The sequence below is a fragment of the Phyllostomus discolor genome, chromosome 1 (genome assembly GCF_004126475.2).
Source record: "Phyllostomus discolor isolate MPI-MPIP mPhyDis1 chromosome 1, mPhyDis1.pri.v3, whole genome shotgun sequence".
NCBI lineage: Eukaryota > Metazoa > Chordata > Mammalia > Chiroptera > Phyllostomidae > Phyllostomus > Phyllostomus discolor.
Window position 1 is genome coordinate 207,339,936 of NC_040903.2, and position 26,017 is coordinate 207,365,952.

Below are 26,017 nucleotides of genomic sequence, written 5' to 3' on the forward strand. Positions count from 1 at the left end.
ATCTAGAAATAAGTCTATGTATATATATGAGGAACTCAATATATGACTAAGGAGGTATTTAATGCTATGGGAATAACATAAAAGACAATAAAGTTAAACTTTATACCATATAAAAATAAACTATACATAAGCATAAAATTCTAAACGGAAAACGGAAAATAAATGTTAGAAAAGAATCAGAACACAAGTAACTTTGGGCTGTGAAAACCCTTTGAAGGCATGGCAGATTATCCACAAGCTACAAAGGAAAGTTTTTAAATTTTCTCGTAAGTTATCACAAGCAAAGATAAACAGGCAGGGGAAATCCCTGCGGTGTGTATGACTGTCAAGAGGTTAATATCCCTAATGTACAAATAAATAAAAGAAAGAAAATTCAACAAAAACAACAAGCAAAGGATATGAAAAGCCAGTTAATAGGAAAGGAAATTAAGTAGCTGATAAACACAGGAAATTTCACAAATAGACAGGAAGCAAATTAAAACAAGAGGTCACTATATTTTACCCAGCAGACAAGCAAAACTTTACAGAAGCAGTCACAGCCTGTGCCGATGACAATGAGAGGAAGAACTACTATTTTTACGTACTGATGGTAAAAATGTGAACTGCTACCACCTTTGTGGAGAAGAACCTGGTATTTCTGGTCTTTAGGCATTTTGCTTAAAGCAAGTTCTGCGTAAATGCTTCTTTAATATATTTAATACATAATGTATATTTAATAGTGGTTCGTGTTAATATTGAGTTGGCCAAAAAGTTCATTTAGTTTTTTCCATAAAATAAAAGACACATTTTTCATTTTCACCAGTAACATGACTGATTTGGATATTTTGAGTATGTCAGCTGCCTGCTGCATGGTAGACACTGACTGTTTTCTGTGTCTCAATGTGACTGCTACCGGGTTCAACTGGTCTGCCTGACCGTGGAGCATCTCAGCACAAAACTTCGCAAACCACTTTTGACATGTTTGATATGTCACGGCACCTTCTCCACACCCTGCACAAATCTTTTGTTTTCGTTTCAGGTGTGTTTCTTCTCCTTTCCTGAAATAATAAATCATAATATGCCAAAAATGTTGCATGTTTTCTTCCATCTTCAACATTAAAATGGCTACACAAAAATTCACCAATTTGGCAAGTTTTCAAAAAATGCACACTGATAGGACAGCTGTCACAATACAATCTAACAAAATTGTTTTGAATGAACTTAAAGACCACTATGTGCTACTAGAGCCATCTTGCAAAAAAGCCAAACTTTTTGGCCAACTCAACATATTCACTAACTTTCCTACTTGAGGTCTCACCGCCAACAGTGCGGTGGCCTGTGGGCTCCAGCCCCCTTCACACTGTGTGAGGGACCTAACTACTAACAAGCCCAAATCAGAACCACCGAAGGGTTTTAACAACAGAGTTTTCCCTGATTTGATGATTTGTTTATATGACAATCTGATGAAGTACAAAAATTCTTTTGCCACTCACTTAATGAATTAATGATATTAAAATTTAAAAGTTGTATTTTTTTTCTATCCTAGCCAGTGTGGCTCAGATGGTTAGAGCATCATCCTATAACAGAGAAGATGGGGGTTCAATTCCCAGTCAGGGCACATATATAGGTTGCAGGTTCAATGCCCAGGACAGGTGCATACTGGAGGCAATCGATGCTTCCCTCTCACATCAGTGTTTCTCTAAAGGCAATGAAAAAATATCCTCAGGTGAGGATAAAAAAAAATTGTTTTTTTCTAGAAGTATCCCAAATTTCCCACTAGTAAATTAGCCACAAGAGCACTAGCTTTATTCTAATGTGATTAATTGAGAATACTTTTAGGTTGATTTTAAACAAGCTTTTTTCCAACTCTACTCTGAGAAAGACACTATACTAAGGAAATGGTTTGAACAAGATACTAATTATACTAATTTAATAAATACCCATGTGTCTAATTGCATAAAGTTTCTTCATTGAAATCCTGAAAACAAATTAGTTCAGTTACATTTTCCAAGTAACTGACTAGAAAGTTTGCTATATTATGTAATCTTTTGTTTTTGTTCTAAGACAAGAAGATAAGCAATTAACATCTGAAAGTGTTTGAAATACTTAAATATACTTACAGTATGGGCTCCCTGGATTGTTCGTATAAGACTGATTCCTTTCCAAACATATATATCCCCACTGAGTGCACCAGAATATGTCAATTCATCCCTTGCACAGGCCAGGCACAATATTGTCTGAAGGTCACCAGTCTTACCAAAGACCCCTCGTTTTGGGGTCAGAGCATTTCCACATAAACTCCAGAACTAAAAGGCACACAGTACAATCAAATCACCAAAAAATACTTATAAAATAAAACGTTCCTAATTCTTTAAGGCTGTATTAGAGCAGCAGACTAGAAAGCACCTAAAAAATTCCCTTTTGAGACAATAGTGCTCCAGGTTCGCATCCTCACCCTAGTGCTGTCAACAGCTACGTTATAGCAGGTGAGTCAGTCACTGGTTTCAATCCCTAAAGTCCTTCAAGGGGGGGATGAACTACACTACATTTAAAATATGCTGTGTCGCCCTGGCTGGTGTAGCTCAGTGGATTGAGCATGGGCTTTGAACCAAGGAGTCGCCAGTTCGATTTCCAGTCAGGGCACATGCCTGGGTTGCGGGCCAGGTCCCCAGTAGGGGGCTCACAAGAGGCAACCACACATTGATAATCCTCTCCCTCTCATTCTTCTTCTCTTCACCTCTCTCTAAAAATGAATAAATAAAATCTTAAAAAAAAACTTTAAAAAATGCTATACTTCCATTAGGTTTCTGAAAAAAAAAATCTACATGAAACTTAGGTTGAAAAGTTCAGAAGGAGTTAGTAATGAATATGAGGATAAGACACCATATACTAACAGGAAAAGGAACCAAAACTAGTGTTCAGTCTCTGATAAAGACAGCAAAGACAGGGAAAAATGAAAGGTTGCTCTCACTGGTATTTTCAAGGCCAAGCAATTCCTTTACTTTAAAGCTTAAAAATAAGAAAGATACACATTTGGAATGATTGGTTCATTCTTAGGTAAACACAGGGAAGTCAAACATAAATCTTTGTGACCAGGGTTTTTGTTCTTTTATGTGGATTCAGGTAAATTGTAAAAGTTTGCAAAGGGAAATAGAAAACCAAAAATGGGGCAAGGTGAGAATATAAATATTTAATATACATATTAAATAGCTGTGCATAAAGAAATTAGGGCCTGAGAATAAATTCAACTTTATATTAAGTAAATTACTATTTAATATAATTTGTTGATATTATATACTTAAAATCTTACCTGATCTTCGAGATCTTATTTTAAGACCAAAAGATCTTAATTTAAAACATGAAGTCTCAAAGAACTAAAAATTATGATGCTGACCCACTCAAATAACTAATGAATGTTTTAATCAAAGAAATTTCATGATTTTTAAATTTAAAAGTTCCATAATTTTGTGTGCAAGGATAGCTAGTTCTCTTTCAGCAAGTTCCAATTTCAAGCTATTATTTTCTTTGAGATTAGTGATTCTCAATTCTGGTTGCCCATTAGAATATCCTGGGAGGAATTATAAAACATAGTATACCTGGTCCTCCACTAAGGTAAACTGAGACAGAACCTCTGGAGAGTGAAGAGGCCCAGGTATCCAAATAATTCTAATGTTCAGCAAGAGTTACGAACCACTGTTCTAGACTCCAGATTGGTGCTGCCCAATACAGCTTTCTATGATGATGAAAGTGTGTGTGTGTGTGTGTGTGTGTGGTAACCATGTCATACAGGTGGCTCTTGAAAGTACTGAAAGTGTGACTGAAGAAATAAACACTACATTTTATTTAATTTTAATTGAATTTAAATAGTGGCATGTGGCTAGTTGCTACTGTACTGGCTAGAGCTGTTCTAGATCATCTTTTGCCTGAAAAGATAGCTACCATGCTATTCTTTGCCTCTACCAAATGTAAAGAAAGATATTCATAGTAAAAAAATACAGTTTGTTTAGTTTAATTGAGAGGGTAAGTTTTCTAAAAACTTGAAAGTGGAAATTTCAGCTTTATTTACAATATAAAAGAGCAATAAGTTCTCTTTACTTATCAACTTGCCAACAATTTGTTAAAAATTTAATATAAATCAGCCCTGGCTGGTGTGGCTTAGTCCACTGAGCGCTGGCCTGCAAACCGAAAGGTCACCGGTTCGATTCCCAGTCAGGGCACAGGGCATGGGTTGCAGACCAGGTCCCCAGTTGGGGGTGTGCTAGAGGCAACTGATCAATGTATCTCTTGCTCATCGATGTTTCTCTCCCTCTTTCTCCCTCCCTTCCCTTCTCTCTAAAATAAATGTTAAAAATCTTTACAAAAAAAAATTTAATATATATCAAGTACTGTGTCAAACAACAACTTGTTCATCAAAGATGAACAAGACAAAAATTCCTACCTTCACAGGGCTTATACTACATACTTTAAGCCTAGCACAGAGCCTTTTGCTATTAAATATTTACTGAAAAAATAAAAATTTAATAATATCCATTATCGAATCAGTACCAGAATATGAAAACCAGGATTGCAGCTGCAGCTAAACATACTCTGGAGAAAATGTGGATGGAAGTGGGAGTATCAAAAGAATGTGTATGCAAAACCTTATTTACTAGGAATTCAGTTATAGGAACTGTTACATCAGATACTGGGAAACAAGCAAGCATTTCCAATTTGCATCAGGGATTCAAAAGTAATGATACACACAGAGTGACTGCCGCCACTGACCTTACAGGCTTTTGTATGCAAAGTGCACAATGCCTATCAAAGGCTGAGCTCAAGTAAGAGAGCAAAGGCGCAGAGAGGAAAAGTAACACTTTCAGAGAGCTGACCACGTGCCAGGCACTATGACATACCTACTGCCTTACTTAATCATCAGCTCTATGAGGTGGCACCAGCAGTCACAGTTTTAAGATGTGAAAGAAAGACCAAAGAGGTTAAATGACTCATCCCAGTCATCTGGCGTTGCCATCTACTATCTGTTTTACTGGCTGCTTATTAATTTTGTGTTCATACCTATCTCCCTCACATAGGTTCCTCACACACACAGTAACTACACAATAAATGTTTATTACATTGAACATTAAAAACTGTAAATGTTGACATTGAAAAATAAGTACTGTCAAAGTCCTAAACTTACCCTAAATTGCAAATCGTGTGATACGTACTCAGTGGCAGAGAATAAATACAGATAACTGTTATAAAATAAGAACTGTCTAGTACCTTAATATGTTTTACACCACAGCTGACAAGCCTATTTGGCTGGTACAAATCCCAAGAAATATCAAATATCTGTGAACAAACCAGATTCATGGTTAAAATACTTATTTTTGAATCATTTAAGAATGCTGTCTGATAGACCAAATAAACCCCCAAACCCTACCTATCATAAAGTAATATTCTTCAACAAATAATAATCACAATCCTATACTTCAAAATCTTATGAAAATACATAAATGAAAAGAAACAAAGACTATTTCTTAGATTCTATGAATTTCTGAAGCTACCAGTAAAATGATAATAAACAACTCTATTTTTAGTTGTTTTTAAAAGGCCATAAATAACAAGACTGGTTCAACACAACCAGGGTATGAGGCAGGAACCTGCATAATCTCTACAACAGAGAAATCTGAATGGACCATACACTTACCACATACAGCTACAAATAGAGAACATTGTTGTTATAGCTATCATGCAAAACTACTTACATAAAGAATCCAAACATTCATTTCACAGTAAAAATTCTGTATTTTTAGCTCTCTTTATTCTTTACAGTTTACAGGTCAAACAAAATTAACTTATACTTAAATTCTGGAGATCTCCAAGCTTTGTTCTTTGCTGCTAAGATTCCATAGATTCTGTATACACACAAACCACTTTTGTTACAAAAGCGAAGAAAAAAAAAGAGGTGAAATAACATATTCATCAGGCTCATGTACTTTAATAATAACTAGAAGAAAAATATCTGAAAAATGATTTCATAGCAGAAAAGAATTCTGCTACCCGGTGGTCTTCGCCACGTTTCTCTGACACCCGCCAGCACAGTCATGTAGAAGGCTCACTTCCTCTAGATACGTGCACAGTGACGCTCTGCACTGGTGAAGAAGTTTCCTCTCACAGTGTTTGACAACTCGCCACAACACGGATTACATGAAAAACACATTCATACGACTTTGAAGTACTAACTACAAAAATACTTCTAAAAGTTCCAATGGAAAGGCAGCATTTTTCATAATAATCATCCCATTTACTAAATCCAAAGGCCTAATGTATAAAATGCTTTGTTCTCAGTCAAAACACACAACTGTTTAATAAAATATACTTAACCCTTTAATTATCTAAATCATATGTGTAAGAGGTCTCTTTGAGAATCCGTTAGAAATCAAAACACAAATTCACACAAATGTGTGTTTTTTTTTAAATTCACACAAATGTTTCTATGCAACTTCTACAGATTCGTTCCCCGCAGACAGAATCAATGACTGCACCTCCTGTGCTCGTTTGGGAGTTTACTACCCACAAAAAAACTCAGACGTTTTTAAGAGTTTATCACAAAATTCTGATGTATGTTTATAAAGTGGTATAATATTTCATTAAAAAGCTGACTACAACATTTTCTTTATATTAATTTTAAACAAGATGGAATGTATTTAAAAGTTTCAAAAGTAAAAATGTTAGGTTCCTAAAAATATTAATCCTAACAGATAATTTTAAATTCATACACAAAATATCTTTTTCAAACCGAACAGACCCAAGGCATGAACCATAAATTTTTAAATTGAGGTTTCAATTACTAAAATTCATCGTTTTTGCTGAAGTAGTTACGTTTTATGCTAACAACACTGTATCTACTGAATCTACAATACATATATGCATTCCAATTACAATTGTACTTTACACATTTCATTACATACGAACTATGTGTCAATAACAGAACACAGGAACAGAAACCCTCCCCACCCCCGCTGGCCCTCTCCCATCCTGTGCCTAGTAGAAGCCCCAAAGGGGAATACTTACTCTATCCGTGTGACCAGGAGCCATGGACAACATTTTTCCCCTTTTCCAATCCCAAATACAAACTGCATTTTTTGAATCAAGTCCAACGGAAACCAAGCGCTGATTTATGTCCAAGAAGTCCGGAAGGGAATAAACAGGCAGACAAATAAACAAGGAACCAAATTACAAATGGCAAACAAATTCTCCTCGTGGGCATTACAAACATCAGAACTTGCACAGTCATATTTTATAGACCTCATAGAGAAAGGCTGAATACATTTCATCTTGCTAATATTTGCACATATGTGTAGTTAATCACATTAAGAAACAGAAGAATGGCTTCCATGTCTAATGGTAAGACTGACAAATACCCTAAACATCTCTCCTGTCAAAAACTAAAAATATTAGATAAAACATAACATCTTTTAAACCCACTGCTACGCTGTCAAAAAGGAAGAAATCTGAACAAAAACAAAGTGGTTTCCTATGGGAATTTTGAACAGAAAGAGAGCTTCTATATCCACTTTACTCCAAAGGCATCAGCTAAACCCTGGTAAGCCTGATTTTGTTCTGCAGGCTGAACAGCAGGAGATAAAGTTTAGAACATGCCCGAGGTAGAGGTATGAGCTGCACACCTCTAACTAAAGCAGCGAACTCCTCAGAGAAGGGAAAACAAGAGACGACCCTTTCTAAAAGAGGGGTGGCAATGCATGAAGGGGAGAAAATCAACCCCGAAAATCTGTAGCCACAAGCAGCTTTCTTGCGGCTGTAAGGCCTAAATTCATACTAATTATGACTCCCTCAAGCGGAAACACTTTCATCCACAGTGGACCCAAGGACTGCAGAATCTTCAAGCATCCTCGACAATGGTGCACAGGCAAATACAAATCTTATGCAGAGAACTAAAATTTCCATCCTTAAAGAATTCCTAAAGGTAGCAGTCAACAAAAATAAAAGAAAAAAATACACAAACAACGCCCGCTCAGTAACCACAGGAAACAAGGGACCTGAGTGAGAATCAAGAAGTCATGACAGACAGCAAAATCAGTCCTGCAAAACATCAGACACTGGAATCATTGCATTCTATGAAATAAGTGCGGGACTTCAAAATACCTTCATAGGAGCAAAGAGGAGACTGTAAGAAGTCAAGCGAATTTGAAGAAGCAAAGGCAATTTCCAGACATGAAAAAAAAAAAGAAATGAAACTAAAAACTCAGTGGGAGAGTTACACAGGCGGTTGGAGGAGGGTAAAGAAAGAGGGGGAAAGAGGAGACAGTGAGATGGACTGCAAGAGAGAGGCTCGGAAACAGGAGAAAGGAAGTCCTGGCTGTGAATGAGGATCAGGGTCTGAACTACTGCCCCCCACCCCCCCCCCCGCCCCCGGGGCATACACAACTGGAAAACTGTATAAAATATACAATGCAAATGTTTTCAGACATTCCTAACAGGAAGTGAATTTACTCATGAATGAAGAGAATCCAAGTGGTAAAGAGTTTGTTTTTTTTTTTAAATAGTTTGCTTTTAAAACTAACTCTTCTAGAAGAAAATAACACATGGGATTTACAAAATATGTACAAGTAAAATGACAACAACAGTACAAAAAACAAAAGGAGAGAAAGGAAACAGAAGAATATGTATTGTTCCATACCTTTCCAAGTGCACAATTCTTCATGAAGATCACAAAATTGTGAATTATAAAATAAGCCTAAACAGATTTTTAAAAGTGAAAATAAAAAGCACATTTTCTTTATTTTCAAAAACAGAAATCAGAATGACATGAAGTTATTACCTTATGAGGTACTTTTATTATCTCCACTTAACATTAGTTTCTGATGAAAACAGAAATCAGACTAATATGACATTGTGCAGAAAATCCTCCAAATACTTGGCAATTAAAAATACAAACACAAGTAACTGAAAGGTTAAAGAAGAAATTGCAAGGACCAACCCACAACAAATACTTTAAAAAGCACTGGTTTCGAAGCAGGGGTGGCAAACTCTAAATCGCAGGCCAAACTAGAACATGCCACACACTCTTTTCCAAGCTGTCTAGGAGGGCTTTCACACTCCAGTACAGAGCTGAGTAGCTGTCACTGAGACCACATGGCCCACAAAGCTTAAACTATTTACCATCTGACCTGTTACAGAAAGTGTACCAACCTCTGGTTTAGAGCATAGATTCTGGTGCCTGACTGCCTAGATCTGAACACCAGCTCCACCTCTCAATAATGGGATAACTTTGCCAATTATTTAGCCTCTCTGTACCTTCATTTCCTTACCTATTAAGTTGGGATACTATGAGTACCTCATACAGTTAATATGAAAATTAACAAACAGGATGGGACAAAAGTAGGTTTATAGTTATGAGCACACAAAACAAAGTTTATTTTTGTACTATTATTTATTAATCATCGTATATTTTCCACACAAACAACTGTGAACCTACTTTTGCCCCACGCTGTATATAAAGAAGTTAAAAGAGTGCCTGGAATACAGCTGGTCACGTAAGTGTTTGCTATCATCACCACCACCAGTTTACCATGATCATAATTTCCCTGTCCTAATGAGAAATGTCATCTGATACCCAGTTAGAAACAGTTTCTGCAAAGTGCAGTTACTACTTAAACCCCCAACTGGGTAGAATGAATGGCTCACATAAAAAGAACAGTTTATTATGGTTCTCCAGCAAATCACACTAGTGCAAAGCTCAAGGGATCACAAGGAGATAATCTGCTTCTCCTGAGGTCTTTAATATTTGGGAACTAGAGGCTATCAGCAAATATCTAACGAAAACAAAGACACCTACCTCTTGCTACAGCAAACTGTGCAGGGATCAAAACCTCACGAGACAACTATCGAGTGAGCACTAGAGGGGCTCTGTCCTTTCCGCCAGTGCCTCTTCCCTCTGGCTCAGCTCATCATTCACACACGGCAAACCACAACCGGCCAACAGGTTTAGAACTCCGTGTGTCTCAACAGAGCCTCCAAGCATCTAGGTCTGCACAGGTAATGACTAAACAGAGGGGGGAGCACTTCCTCTGTAGCCATGATAAACAAACATGGTCATGGCCCAAATCAACCTCCCTAAGCATAAGTTATACAACAGCAGAAAGGAAAAGTGAGAAACTACCAAGCAAATACTACCTCCTCTTCCAGCTTTTTACCATTTCCTTTATCATTTGTTCCCACATTTAACCCAGTCTATGTGGGTGAGGAAGAGAATGAAGAAAGTTCTCCAGTAAAGGTAGTGCTTGAACCATATCCTGGAAGACAAAGTAAGAGATAGTTGGGTAGAAAAGTAAGAGAAAGCACACTCCAGGCCAAAAGACACCAAGATTAGTGGGAAGAGCCACAAACTCAATGTGGCTGATGGAAGGGGTGCCACCTGGGAAGTGGCAGGAGACAAGGCTGGGAAGGGAGGCCAGGAGCCAGAGGAAAGAGGTTATTTTTTAAAATAGAGTTGGAATAGAGAGAGAATTCTGTTTTAAAGGCGCAAGGTATGGTATCTCTACATGACATTCAAGGAGGATCTGTGCAGCTGAGGGAGGAGCTGGGGCCACTGTAATTGATTGGGAGTTAAAGTCATGCATCTAGATAACCACCTAGAGAGAACGAGTGCAGTGAAAAGAAAAGACAGCTTGCAGGCTCCTAAAGAACGCTGGCACTTAAGACTCGGGCAGAAGGAGAGGCTCCTTTAAAGATAACTAAGAAGTACAGTGAGAGAGGAAAACAGAAAACTGAATTAAAAAAAAAAGTCTCGATCCAGCTCCCCAAATTCCTCCCTGATCCTATTCCCCAACAAAACCCTGGTTGTGTCTATTAACGGAATTGGAAATATTTAGTAAAAGGTTCTAGCATACTAAACAATCAAATAAGGAAAATATTCCAATGGCCACAACTAGACACACTCCATGTGTTCCTGCAACTGTGAAACATTTTCAAATAATGGACAATTAAACTTCAAAAAGATTCTAGTTTGAGGACCCTTGTGATCTTAGTGTTCATTATAAGAACTAATTGTTAGCCCTGACTGGTGCAGCTCACTGAATTGAGTGCCGGCCTGCAAACCAAGGGGTCTCAGGTCTGATTCCCAGGGAGGGCACATTGCCTGGGTTGTGGGACACGGTACCAGTAGGGGGCACATGAGAGGCAACCACACACTGATGTTTCTCTCCTTCTCTTTCTCCCTCCCTTCCCCACTTTCTAAAAATAAATAAATAAATAAAATATTTTTAAAAGATTTTATTTATTTATTTTTAGAGAAGGAAGGGAGGGAGAAAGAGAGAGAGAGAGAGAAACATCAATGTGCGGTTGCTGGGGGCCATGGCCTGCAACCCAGGCATGTGCCCTGACTGGGAATCGAACCTGTGATGCTTTGGTTCACAGCTCGCACTCAATCCACTGAGCTACACCAGCCAGGGCATAAATATTTTTTTTAAAAAAGAACAAATTGTTATAATGCTACAAAGTAAAAATCACTAATTTTGCAAAAGATGCAGAACTTAATGGAGTAAATATTGGTCAAATCATACAGAAAACCATTAGAAGTTAAGATCTGGAAGAGCAATAGAAAAAAACCTCAAAAATAATGCTACAGGCAATTGAGACATGTCTAGATATCAAGAGACTACAGAAGGGCCCTTGGAAAAATCGGTGAACTCCGCTAATATTTTTGGAAAAATGACCCTCTTCATAATCCTGTGCCAAAAGTAAATGGTCAACTAAAGCACTTTATTTTGTACCAGCATACACAGTTGACAAATTACATTAAAAATGTTAATACTTTATTCTTGGTTCATTCTACAAATTATCAGAGTTGTAACTATAACTTAGGTTTTGTTAAATATGGGAGATATCCTTTTATCATTTTAAATTATGGTTATATTTTCAAGATAAAGTACCAGTCTGATTCCCCTTCCTCATATTCTTCCCCCATTTACTATAAACTTTTAGTCCCTGCTTTATGTGGATTTACATAAAAAGCCTTTTTAGGCCCTAATTATTCTCAATGAGGCAGACCTCCTTCCAGTTTTAACACGGATATTCAACCCATTCAGAAGAACCTCCATAGGAGAAGAACATTCAGCATTGCTACCAACAGGGAAACTCATTCATTGGATGAATCTTAACTGATCATTTATAGTTTCAATTATAATAGAAAATGCAAAAATTATACAGTACTTCCTAGTTGGTATCTCACAGTGTATAGATATCAGTGGACAGATATGTTCTAAAAAATATTTTAAACTAAAGCATTGTTTCATTAACATAATTTCAAAAGTGCTCTTCTTAACTGAATCTTCAATTGGTAGTGTTCCTTACAAGCTTTCACTGTGTGTAAGACGGATGAATTCCTTTAGGAATATGAATAACGACCTCCTAAATTCCATGTTTGGGGGGCAGTCGAGCACTGCGGTTAAAACCATGAGCTTCGGAGTGTGGCTGACCCGCGCTCCCGCACTGGTTCCATTTACTAGCTGTGTAGCCCGGGGCACCTTATTCAACCTCTCTCAGTCTCAGTCTCCTTACCTGTAAAACAGAGGTAATAGCAGTATCTAGTTCACAGGCTTGTGAGGATTAAATGAGATCATGGAGGCAATGCCTTTATCCTTAGTATGTGCTCAACAACTTTCAGCTATTATGTTTTCTATAAGTTTACATTTTTAAGTAACATGATCTCATGGAGATCTGTGACAATAAAATATATGTACCCAAGACTTTTCTAATAAGTTGTTTAAAATAAGTGAAATTAGAGGCTTTCAACTAAGAAAAGGTATGGGCATAATTTCTCCATGTACATGTAAGAGAACTTCCTCAGCAATGCAGTATATTACATGTAGAAAAAGCAATTTTAAAATTAAGAAGCATCTATATTTAAAATATAACAGTTAAAACATCTTGGACTTCCTAACACCTTTCCTAAATGATTTTTAAAAACAACTTAGTATAGTCCTGTTTCATAAAATAAAATCTCCTGTAAAGTAGGCAGAATACAATTCTCTTCTTTTTAAAAAAGAAAATAAAATTCTGATATGAGGACATTAAGGGACTTGAAAAATAACAGCAAAAATGCATGCCAATCGAGGTTTTGTAATTGCTAATCACTGCTACCTGCAATATTAAACCAAGAAGCACATTTTTCCCCAAATGAGAAGTTCCACTTAAGTCTTTACAGATCCTTTACCAGACTCTTATCAGAAAGTCCTAAGTATCTTTGCTACTCAAAGGAGCTATTCCTCAGAGTTATGAATAAAACATCTATGGCTATCACTTTCACGGGAAGAGAACACAATGTAATCTGTTCCTGTTAAATCTAAGTCTGTGAAATTAAATTTTATGAATTGAAATGCAGAAAACTAAAATTTTTCCTAAAAGTGAAAATAATTTTTAAAATCTAATTTTAATATCAAACCTTTAAAGACTATACATTAACCACATCTGCAAAATCAAACTTCTTAAATATGTTTTAGGTATAACAAAGTCCATTAAAGCACCAGAAAAAAGCCCTTGCCTTGTCTAATTTTTAAGAAATCACTGACTAAAATTAAATAATAATTTGGGAGCTAATTAGTAGTAAAGTTAGTAGAACGATAATTATATTCTTTGTTTTGAACTTTGATTTTGTATAAAAATAGTTCATTATGAACTGCCTCATTCTTTTCAGTAAAAATTACAATAGAAAGTTACTAGAAAAACTGTAATAGAGTTAATAGAAAAAAGTTAATATAAAACTTTTAACTAAAAATTAAAATGTATGCAACTCTACTTAGAGAAACTTAGTTTCCCTAAGATGTCTTCCATTTGTCTTATCAATATACACAACCTGGAAAATTTTCTAAAACAACCAAGTAATAGTCCACTGAATCAGAATCTCTTTGGCTTTCATGGTAGTAATTTATTCAATTGAAAAGTTCTTAATAAAATTTAAAAAGCCCCTACTGCTCTTATTTTTCTCAAATACAACAATCACTCATCCTGTCTACCCACCTCCCTACTTAAACAAGTATGTTTCAATAACTGTTTTCTAATTTAAAATTTATAGATTTATAATAATTTCTCACAGTACACATATTTAAAACATAGTTTAAAAAATGACCACATGCCCTGGCTGGCGTAGCTCAATGGACTGAGCGCAGGCTGCGAACCCAAGTGTCACAGGTTCGATTCCCAGTCAGGGCACATGCCTGGGTTGCAGGACATGGCCCCCAGCAACCACACATCGATGTTTCTCTCTCTCTCTTTCTCCCTCCCTTTCCTCTCTAAAAATAAATAAATCAAACCTTAAAAAAAAGAGATACATTGATTTGTTAAAAAAAAAATGATCGCATACCTGTCCATCTAAGTCGAACGCCAGGCAAGCTACCCCATGCGTGTGAACGTCCTTCAGAACTGATATGGTCTGCACAGTGTACGAATCCCAGACACAGATATAGGGCTCTTTCCCAACTTGCCCTGTTGCTACCAGCACTCGTTCAGGATGCAGTGCGAGGCTACAAAACAAATACTTAAAATTACTCACAGAGCTTTTGGAGTATTTTGTATATATAACATATACCAATGTGTAAATGGGACTTTATCCATTTAAAATAATTTGGATTTAAAATAACTTTTATAAAAATCCATGCTAACAGCTACTACTTCAATAGTCTATGTGCCAGTCAATGACGGACTTCTTAATCCCTGTAATATGATATAGTGTGTGTTAAACTTCTCCAGCAAAGGGGTTCGCACAAGGATCAGCTAAACCACAGCAACAAATCGCAGCAACCCCACCACATTCCATTTTCTCATTTGGTGTTTGTTTTCAAGCCCTCTTTCCCATTTTACTCTTTTAGTGGATCAAGTTAGACCAAATCTTAGTGTCCAAAAATAGTATTTAGTAGCACTCCCACATTAGTATCAGCCTTAAAGTACAAATCACAATTTAACAAACAGAAAATTCACTCATAATTCACAAAAAATAATCTATGAGTCTTTAAAAACAAGACAAAGATTTAATAGTAAGAATTCATGGACATCAGCAGAAGGCAGGGAATGAATATAAATTTCTCCTTGATAAATTTTTCTACAAGTAGATTTCTACAAGGGAAAGAGCGAAACACTGATGTGAGAGAGAAATATCAACTGGTTGCTTCCCTCACACTCAGACCACTGCCGGGACCGGGGACTGAACCTACAACCTTGGTATGTGCCATGATGGAATTGAACCCACAACACTTTCTGTTACAGGACAATGCTCCAACCAAGCCACACCAGCCACAATGCCCAAAGTTTTTAAAGGGGTTTCAACACTTAGCAAAGTATACATATTGTTATACTGGGTTGACCAGAAAATTTGTTTAGTTTTTTTCTGTACCCTGGTTCTAGTAGTGCTTAGTCTTAACTTCATTCAAAACACACTGTGTTAGATTCTATTGCAACAGCTGTTGTAACAGCTGTCGTGTCAGCATGCATTTTTAAAAAACTTAGCAAAATTGGTGAATTTTAATGCAGCCATTTTAATACTGAAGATGGAAGAAGACATGCAACATTTTCAGTGTATTATGTTTTATTATTTCAAGAAAGGTTAAAATGCAACTGAAACAAAAAGATTCACGTAGTATATGGAGATGTTGTGACTGCTCAAATGTGTCAAAAGCGGTTTGAAAAGTTTCTTGGTACTACTGATATCCTGACCAAATAATTCTTTGCTGTGGGGCTGCCTTATGCATTGGAAGATGTTTAGCAGCACCCTGGCCTCTGTCCCCTGGAAGCCAATAGTAGGAGACAGCCCCCTCCCACTATTGGCTCCTGCTATTTGAGACATACTCAAAATATCCGAATCAATAAAGTTATTGGTGAAAATGAAAAATGTGTCTTTTATTTTATGGAAAAAACTAAGTGGACTTTTTGGCCAACCCAGTATTTATGCATAATAGTAAATGAATAAATTTGTCTACGCCCTGAGTTTTTTAAGGTTGATTTCCTAGCCCACTAGCTAAACACTGATTACTACTGTATCTAGAGTAGTGTTTTTCAACCCTGGCTGCATATCAGAGTCATCCGGAAATCTTAAAAATTAAAAACAGAAGGAAACAACAACAAAGAAACGATACTTGAGACCCACCTTAAACAAATCAAGTTTGTAGGGATGAGACTCAGCCATTGGTGGTTTCATTATGTTTGCTTTGCTTTTAACTCTCCAAGTAACTCTAATATGCAGCCAGGGTTGAGAATCAGAAATCTAGGCAGTTTTCAAACTTTAGAATACATCATTATCACCTGGAGGTGATTAAAATTGATTATTGGGCCCCATACCCAGAGTTTCCGATTAGATCTGGGGTGAACTGAAAATTTGCATTTCTAACAAGTTTCCAGGTGTTGCTGGTTAAAGGATCATACTTTGAAAACCGGTGATCTAGATAGAGTGTGCTTTTCAAACTTGAATATGTTTACAAATCACCTGAGAATGTTAAAATTCAGAGTCTAATTTAGCAGGTCTGGGTGGGGCTGGAGAGCTGCATTTCTAAGGAGCTGCCAGGTGAAGGCCAAAGCTGCCAAAGCTGCTCATCGGAGGACCACACATTCATGTACCAAGGCTCTAGAGCCACCAGCCATGTGTAATTTTTCAAATAACCAAGCAAGCTAGAGGCTGCTGGGACAAATCTTAAACTAGGTCAGTTTTGTATACTAATAATAACATGACTCATTTTGAAGACATATTTCTGCTCCCCCTGTTCGCCTGGTCACCTGAGCATACATACAGTCCTGGAGTGTCTTGTGGGACAGTACATATAATTATCGCAACACAGCTAACATCTCCACTAAGATGACACACTCCTCACTTTACTTAGTACAGCTGATCACTTCCTTCTCCCTGAAATACTCTTTTCACTAACTTCCGAGACCCCACACTCTTGTTTTGCTCCTCCTGCTCCTCTGGCCACTCCTGTCCGCTCTTTTTCGTCTCCTCCACATTCAAATGCTAGCGCGCCACCGCAACTCATTTATCTACACTGCCTCAGTAAGATTCACGGCTTTAAAAACTATTTATAAGCTGATAACACCCGAATTTATTCCAGCTCAGGACTGCCTCCCTGAATTACAGACACCCACTGCTTGATGTACAGCCCCACTTGGCTGTCCACTAGCGTTTCAAAGGGAGCACTTCTGACACAGAGCTCAGGATCTCACCTCTCCCCCACACAGGAAACGTGCTCTTCCTACCGTCTTTCCCGATTTAGTCACGGGCAACTCCATTCTTTCAGCTGTTTTGGCCCAAACCGTGACGATCACTGACCTTTCTTTTCTGTCACAATTCATATCTGATCCACCAGTAAATAATGCCACGTCTGTCTTTAAAATCTATCTGAGCCTTTCTGACTACTCCCACTGTTACCACGCTGGTCCAAGCCGCCAGTATGTCTTGACTGGGTCACTGCAACAGGCTCCTAACTGGTCTCTGCTTCCACCCTGCCCCTCTCCCTCAGCTTGTTCTCAGCAGAGGAGCCAGAGTGACCTTGTGAAATAAAACATTAAGTCAAATGACATCGCTAATTTGATGAAACTGTTCCAATAACTTCCAACCTCACGTAGATAGGAAGGCAAAAGTCCTCTCAAGAGCCTATAAGGTCTGACACTTTGCCCCCGCACCGTCAGGACCTCCTGTCTTACTACTTTTACCCAAGCTCACTCCACTCCAACCGCACGAACTTTCAACTGCTCCTCAAACACAACTCGGCGTTCCACTTTAGGGCTTTTGCACTGCACAGCCCCGTTGTCTGAAATACCCTTCCCTCAGATATCCACACAGCACACTCCCTCGCCTCCAAGTCTCTACTGAAGTGTTACCTTTATACTTCACAGTGAGGCCTTCCCGGCCCCTCCGCCCCCCAATCCAAACAGCTGTCTAAGCTTTTCCCAACAGTCTCTTTCTCTGCCTTTTTTCCTGGCCCTTAGTTATATACGGTGCAAGAGCTCTTTCCTTCCATTGTGGCAGGCAAGTGGTGTTCTTAAGAAAGAAAATTGATCAGGCATCATCACCATAATCTGGTAAAGAGCGGTTTTTAACAGCTCTGTATTTATGGTGTGCAAACATCATTTATTCAACACAAGTCAAAATTTTAGCTGGAAAAGCAATTCAGAATGTAAGTTTCCATGGTGGGTCAATATTATTTTGTGTCCATATGGGTTCAGGGTAGCAACTTCTTCGGGTCAGGCAGGGATTAATGTAAACCTACTTATCTCCTTAACACTTCCAGATATATGGTCAATATTTCCCAAACCTGGCTGATAATCAGAATCATGTAAGGAGCTTTCTGCCAATTCTAGGCAGTTTCCTCAGCTTCACTAAGTCAGAAACTTCTATGCCTAGAGCTCAGAAATCTGTATTGTAAAAAATGCCCCAGATGACTCTATTTGGGAAGCACACTGCCAATACACATTCTCAGGTGTGCATTCCCAGAATTCTTAACATAAACCATTTGAGAAATGTATGTAAACCCTCTCCTCTACCCTAATACCAGAATTTTCTTAAGCATTGTTTAGTATCTAGAAGCAGTACTTCAAAAGGTAAGAGAATATGTTCAGAGTTAGTAAAATGTCCCTGTGTTTAGGTAACTAGAATTAGGTGAGCTTAACTTTCACAGACTATATAATTCTCTTCTGCGAGATTTCATTTTGCATCTGCATATTTATCATTATTTGTTTTTGGAATACTGCATAGTTTAAGGGTAAAATTAACAGATGGTTTCAGGGAAAGGCAGGAATTACCTAGAACTGTTCACACTGTCATAAATGTACATTAAATGTATATTTATTATTTAATTATGGAAAAGACAAATATTTAGATTTGTATTATAACTATTTTCCTTTATTATTTATGTTTCATGTTGAATAGACATTAAAATAATAGTTGGCACAGTAAGAATAATATGATATAATAAATTCTTAGAAGCTATTAGGAACTTACTGTTCTTTCAAGGCCTTTTCACTCATGGCAGAAATACTTACTGAGCACCTGCTTTGTGCAAGGACCCCTGCCTTAAAGTATGCAGAGTTTAAAGACACAACTGGTCAAGTAAAGAATCAGTTAGAATACTGTGTGCACTAGGGACAGCACTAGTGTACCTGTGATATATCATATCACATGTACAACATGGAGACATAACAGTTCGCAATGATGTCTCCTACTGAATATACTACTTCATCTGGGTCTTTAAGAAAAACAGAGATAAACAGTTACCAGAATAAATGAGTGAAGCTATAGCATCCCGGGAAGAGGTGGCATCATATGCAGTGGCCTCTTGTTGAGAGAGAATACTTGAAAGGGTTATCTGTACTATCTCTAGCTTTTCTTTCCCCAGTCTTGGCTCTACTCTAGTTCACCACAGCAGCTCTTGCCAAGTTCACCGATGACCTCTACGTCTGCCATATCCAGTAGTCAATTCTCTGTTCTCATCTCTTTTGAGTTTGTATTAGCTTTTGCCATAGGTGGTCACTCCACCTTTTTAATATGCTTTTTTAAGTCGTGTCTGGGACACATGTTAGTGTAGAAATAGGCATTTCTTGGTTTACTAATCCTTTCATCAAATATTTATTGATCACCTATTATTTGCCAGGGACTATCCTTAGCACTAGAGACGCATCCATGAACCAAACATGAAATTCCCAACCGTCATGGAACTTGTATCCACTGTGGGGAGATAAACAATGTAAACCTTATATTTATATACAAATTATGTACATAGTATGTATACATGCATTATATATACAAGGAGGAACCAAGAAAACTGAATTTATTTATAAAAAATTGTGTATTCTTACATGTTTAAATTTCAGTCACCTTCAAAGTACTCTCCATTTGATGCAATACACCTATCAAGATGTTTTTTCCACTGCTCAAAGCAGTTTTTGAACTCATCCATTTTGATGCCTTCTAGTGCTTTCTGCTGTTTCTGTTTCCCTCTTGCACATTAGCAAAAACGCTTCCCTTTGAGGACTTTTTTCATCCAAGGAGGGGACATCACTCAGGGAGAGACAGGTGAATAGGGAGGGTGGAGCACAAGGCTCATGTCCTTTTGGGTCAAAAACTGCTGAACACTCAGTGCAGTGTGGACAGGTGTGCTTGTAAATCACCCATCATAAAATGAGCAAACATGCTGAAAGTCTTCAAAAAAAAATTTCACCGAGGATGAACACAGCCTCTCACAATGCCAGCAGGTCCACCGATACAGACGGGTTCCTAGAGCGCTCACCTGGCTGGGGAGACTTGTACTACAAGGGGTCCGTCCTCCAGAAGATAATTCTGGGGTCTTTTTGGGTCCCTGATCATATAGTCTATGTAAACATATACTACATAGACACATCAGTTTTCTTTTTTTTTTTAATTGCTGTGATAGCAAGCCTGATAAACGTGAATGAACTAAGACATTTTTTAAAGATTTTATTTATTTATTTTTAGAGAGGGAAGGGAAGGAGAAAGAGAGAGAGAGAGAAACATCAATGTGTGGTTGTTGGGGGGCTGTGGCCTGCAACCCAGGCATGTGCCCTGACTGGGAATCGAACCTGTGATGCTTTGGTTCGCAGCCCTAGCTCAATCCACTGAGCTACACCAGGAGTTTTCTTTCTTAAGAATATCATCTACCACAACTGAAGAAAAGAGCTACACCTTTAATTTTTCTAAAATAAAAAAGTAATATCTACTGTGTTGGCCAAAAATCTGTATGTTTTTTTCCATAAAAGACATTTTTAATTTTCACCAATAACTTTATTGATTTGGATATTTTGAGTATGTCAGCAGTCTCCTGAATGGTACAACATTGACTGTTCTCAATTAATGTCTCTATTTGATTGCTATCAACTTCAACTGGTTTACTCAACGGTGGAGCATTGTCCAATGAGAACTCTCCAGCATGAAGCTTTGCAAACCACTTTTGACATGTTCGATGAGTCACAGTACCTTCTCCATGCCTTACACAAGTTTTTTGTGTTTCAGTTGCATTTTTACCTTTCTTGAAATAATAAAGCATAACAGGCCAAAAATGTTGCATATTTCCTTCCACCTTCAGTATTAAAATGGCTACACAAAAATTCACCAATTTGGTAAGCCTTTTTAATGCACACTGATATGACAGTTGTTACAATACAATCTAACAAAATTGTTTTGAATGAAGTTAAAGACAACTAAGTGCTACTAGAGCCAGCTTATTGAAAAAACCAAACTTTTTGGACAACCTAATAGAAGCAATGAATATTATTCTAACCTGCAACCATATAACATAGTTTACAAAGTATTTCAGATGCATTATGTCATTTAAGCTCATCACCACTTGTGAGACACTTTCATCACATTTAGAAAAAAACAACTTCAAATTCCATACTTACATAATACATAAACAACGGGCTCAGGCAGTTCAATGTGGAGGGTCACTCACCTAAGAAAACCAACTATATTCTACCAATGGTCTTCACTGGTGATAAATATTTCAAAACTGTCAATAATAACCACTACTTCAAGAAGAAACTTTCCTGCGTTGGCTGGCGTGGCCCAGTGGACTGAGCATCAGTCTGCGAACTGAAAAGTCACTGGTTCAATTCACCGTCAGGGCACACGACCCAGCTGCAGGCCAAGTCCTCAGCTGGGGGTGTAAAGGGGCAACCAGTGGGTGTTTCTTTCTCTCCTGGACGTCTTCGTCACAGAGGTTTTTATCCCTTTCTCCCTCCCTTGCCCTCTCTCTGAAAATAAACAAACAAAATCTAAAAAAAGAACTTGTCAAAAATGTGTTGATGGGCAGTATCTAAAAAAATAACTAAGTAAATATCAAAAGCTGTCACATCCTTTGGGAAAACTGGCAAAAGTTTCAAAATACCAACCAAGCTATAAATGTGCATCTTATACTAAAATCAATAGTCTAGCATAGTTTATAACCTAGTCTTAAACCTGTAATAAATGCTGAAAAATTAGAGAATTTCATCATTACAACTTGCAATAGAATACAGGGTGGCACAAGAGTAGGTTTACAGTTGTGGATACATGAAACAGATTTAATTCTTGTACTATTTTCCATATGAACAACTGTAAACCTACTCCCCCCCCCCCACCCGGTAAAAACAAGAAAAAGTGTCAATAAAAGTCCTGTATTATTTCTGACAGTGAAACTAATTTCTACATAAATCAGTACTGACATAAATACAGCTAAAGGCTAAATTACTAGAAGAACAGAGATACACAGTAAACAGAACAAGCAACGTGGAGGAAATGAAGTCACGTGGCACCATTTATAGCAATACTAGATGTATTAAATTTGTACCGCCAATTTCAAGAGGCCATCTGACTCAGATTTTACTATTCCACTGCAAATTTTCAGGAAACTTTTTTATTGTCATAAATTGTTTTAAGGATAAATCCTTTGTATAAAATCACAACATGGATGCAATTATGGCAAAAATCAGAGTAATTTGCCATTTTGTAATATTTTAGGACAATGTGTGGGTTGTGCAACTATGCATATCAAAGGAAGGCAAAAGCATTACCTTCCTTAGAGTTTACTGACACAATTATAAAAATTCAAGCAGTGTGACAAGTGACATAGCTTCTAATTACTGCTGGAAGAACAAAAGCATAGTTTACACCATCAAATAAATCATATCCACATTTAAAAGGCCCTCACACTATACTGCTCTCAAACACCAAGGAGTACAAACAATGGAAATACACGCTGAGAAGACCTCAAAATCCTTTACGCCTCCCCCACCTACAGAATTCAACCTAATAGACGGAGCAGAGGAGGGCTGCTTTAACCGGGTACAGCTACCACCCCCTGCACTGTGGGCAACCTCACATAACACATGGGCAATAAAGAAACTGGGAAGGATTAGTGGAAAAGGCAAGGGAATTGGGGTCAAGTATACTCCTGGGGTGAATAACAAACAAATGACCCCCAAACACCCTGACTCCCCACTCTACAATCTCAGTTCTCACTCAGCTTATCTTTACTCCATCTCACCCCACCTCCCAGTGTGTCCTAGGCCTCCTTCTCCCCCTTACAGACCCAGGATGTACAGACACACAACACTAAAAAAGGAAACAACTTTGCTACTTAGGGAAGTTAGGCTTCCTGCCTACAAGACACCAAACCCTAATGCTGGATTGGAAATGCCCAGTTTAAATCCTGTGAAACATAAATAAGGAAATAAAATGGAGTAACCAAATCCAACCACAGAATTTCTGTTACAATTCCAGAGGCAGCACACAAACACATTCTCAAAGTATTTTAAATATATGCTGCTTCCGTCAAGGACAAGTGCGCTGTGCAGGAGGCAGTCATCAATGACATAGAACAGCGATTTTCAACCTTTTCCATCCCATGGCACACCAAACAATACATTTTCTGCCAATCTGACAAAAAAAAGGTATAATTTTGACTCACTCACACGGGAAGGCTATTGTTGTGTTGGCTGTTGTTATTTCTGTATTTGACAATCTAAAGGAAAAGAGGTCAGTGTCCTTGACTACATAGGCAGGTACTGCATGTTTCAAAAATTCTTGCAGCACACCAGTTGAAAATCGCTGGCCTAGAATAATTTCTGCAGCTTTTAACTTTATTCACCACAAAAGTTCTGCTGAAACACTGACTGAACATTGCACTTCAAAGACACCATTCACTAAAGACGTGTCAACGAGCACTAGGACCAACTTGAGGATACCGCCCAAAGGAGAACTATATAAAATGGGGAAAAAATGTGATGTAAGCAAAAAATGCAAAAGTAAACTTATTTAGGATGATTTGAAAGAGGAAACAAGGGGATTGGAAAACGGTAGAATTGCTTTTAGCCGCTTCTTTCAGGTGAAACCTACCCCCAAACTGCCTTGGGGTGTGCAAATGTTAATGTCCAATGAATTGCCTGAAGGTTGCCGGGGTTTCTTTTCTCTCTGTTGGAAACAGCAGGCGGTGAAACGTGAACTAATTATTATGGTCAAGAGGTGAGTGCCCCCCACGATGCCACCTGGGCGCGCTCCCCAGGACCAGCCTACAGCAGGGCGGTACTTGGTTTTGATCAGTTCATTAGGTAAAGGATCCCCCCGGCGCTCTACGAATTCGTTTAATGAGAAATCTCTGGCGGGACTTAGAGTGCATTGCTACCCGAATAACCTTTCGCAGTATCATACATTTGTTGGAGAGGGAGGATACAAAGACAGAAAACCGAACGCCAGTCGCGGGCTCGCGGTCACCGCTCCGCCCCTAGGGAGACTCGAGAACCCAAAGATGGGGAAAGGCGTCTGTAGCGGGTGAACAGGGTGAATTCCGGACAAAACACTTGCGGGGCGCTCTCCGGGGCGATGCTTCCAGCAGGACGCGGTCACCGCACCCAGAAGGTCAGGCCAGTGCAAACTCCGGGAACTGTGCGCCGCGGTGACCGCTGCCGCCCCCGCCCCCCAGTACCTGATGATGTCGTCGCTGTGGCCCCGGTAGAACTTTTGCCGGTGTTCCCGCGGGCTGTACACCACGCCGACGCCCGCCACGAAGTACACGATCTCCTTGGCCGCTGTGTAGTAGAGGTTGTTGCGGCACTGGTGGCCCCGGTAGCCGTACACCCACTCGAGCCGCAGGTGGCAGCTCGGGGCGCTCCGGGCCGCCATGACGGGGCGCCCACCCCGCCGCTCGGGCTCGCGGCGGCGGCGGCAAGCGGCGGCGGGCGGGCGAAGAAAGCCCTCCGGCTGGCGGCCGGGACTTGCCGCCTGGCCGCGTCCTCTAAACCGCGCCTGGCAGGTGCATGTCGCCTCTTCGGGCCGCCGCCGCCTCAGCCCACGGGCGGGAGGAAAACCTTCGCCTCGCGAAACATGCTGAGAGCCGCGGGCGCCGCCAGCCGTCAAGTGGGTGCCGCGCGCCCTTCGCGCGCCCCAGGCTCGCTCCGTCCCAGCCCGCAGCGCCGAGGCGGCGAGCGGGGTGAGCGAGGGCCCGCCTCCCGCCTCCACTCCCCAGCGGCCGCCCGCGCACCCGGCTCCCGGCCCGAGCCACCTGCGGCGTCCGCTCTGCGCCGCGACCGCGTCCCACTGCCCCGCGAGCCCGCGCCGCGCGCCCGGGGGCCGAGAAAAGCGGCCTCGCGCAGCCCCGCCCACTCGCCGGCGCGGCGCGCGCTGGCCCCGCCCCTCCGCCCCCTGCGCGGGGCCGTGAGAACGCGGCGTGATCCCGGGGCCCTGGCTGGGTCGCCGCTCCTGCGCCGTCGCGCTCCTCCAGCGTCTAGCCCCGCCACCTGCGGCGTTGACCGGCTACCGTGGCGCCCTGACCCCGACCCTCCCGCGTGCGGGGAGCTGAGCCCTCAGAAAGACGCCCAGGTCTCGGGGGACCCTCGGCGACCCACGGCCCCTGTTGCTGGGAGTCCTCGCCGGGGAAGCGCCTGCTGGTCTCGCAAGGTCTCAGTACCGGGCCAGGACTACATTCATGCCTGGAAGGGTCAACATCTGGATGCTAACCTCATTTTTTCCCCTCTGATACTGTGCGTGTGTTTCTTGCTGTTTCATAGTGCGTGTATTTCTTGCTGTTTCAGCTCGCTATAACAGACATTGAGTGGAGATGACACCTGATTTCCTAACTGTACATTTTCTCATTTATGTAGGTGACCTTCAAAGCTGAAGGAATTTGGACTGTAAAATGACATGCCAAATCTGATTTACTAATAAATAGACATGGTACCTGAATTTTAAAAAAGTATTATTTTGAACGCCAATAAATTCTTGATACTTCTTGCATTTTAGTAACGGCTTGAATATTTTGATCCTGCAAAATACAATAGATTCCTGGCTGTGTCAATTCCTCTGCTATTCTGTTTCCTAGGTGCCCCCTTCTCATAGGAATATGGCCAGGGTTAACCAGTACCTGCAAAAAATAATTTGAAGTCCACATTTTAAGAGGTTGTAAGTGCAGGATGATAGCCACAAGGTTTACAACAAGAAATTCTAACTACTAACATGAATCCTGTGTCTAAAAATCACTGTTTCCGTTTCCCTGAAAAATACTAAAACTTG

At 39.6% G+C, this 26,017-nt stretch overlaps 1 protein-coding gene across 1 annotated transcript in view; it reads right to left on the reverse strand.

Moving 5' to 3' along the window:
- Positions 1 to 25,016, reverse strand: part of EML5 (EMAP like 5) — a 116,655-nt gene extending 91,639 nt beyond the window's left edge. The window contains 5 exon segments of the mRNA XM_028508137.2: positions 2,100 to 2,285; positions 5,239 to 5,307; positions 7,033 to 7,131; positions 14,342 to 14,501; positions 24,435 to 25,016. Of these exon segments, the coding sequence (XP_028363938.1) occupies positions 2,100 to 2,285; positions 5,239 to 5,307; positions 7,033 to 7,131; positions 14,342 to 14,501; positions 24,435 to 24,631 (711 nt within the window). The 5' untranslated portion in view covers positions 24,632 to 25,016.
- Positions 25,017 to 26,017: the final 1,001 nt, after the last annotated feature.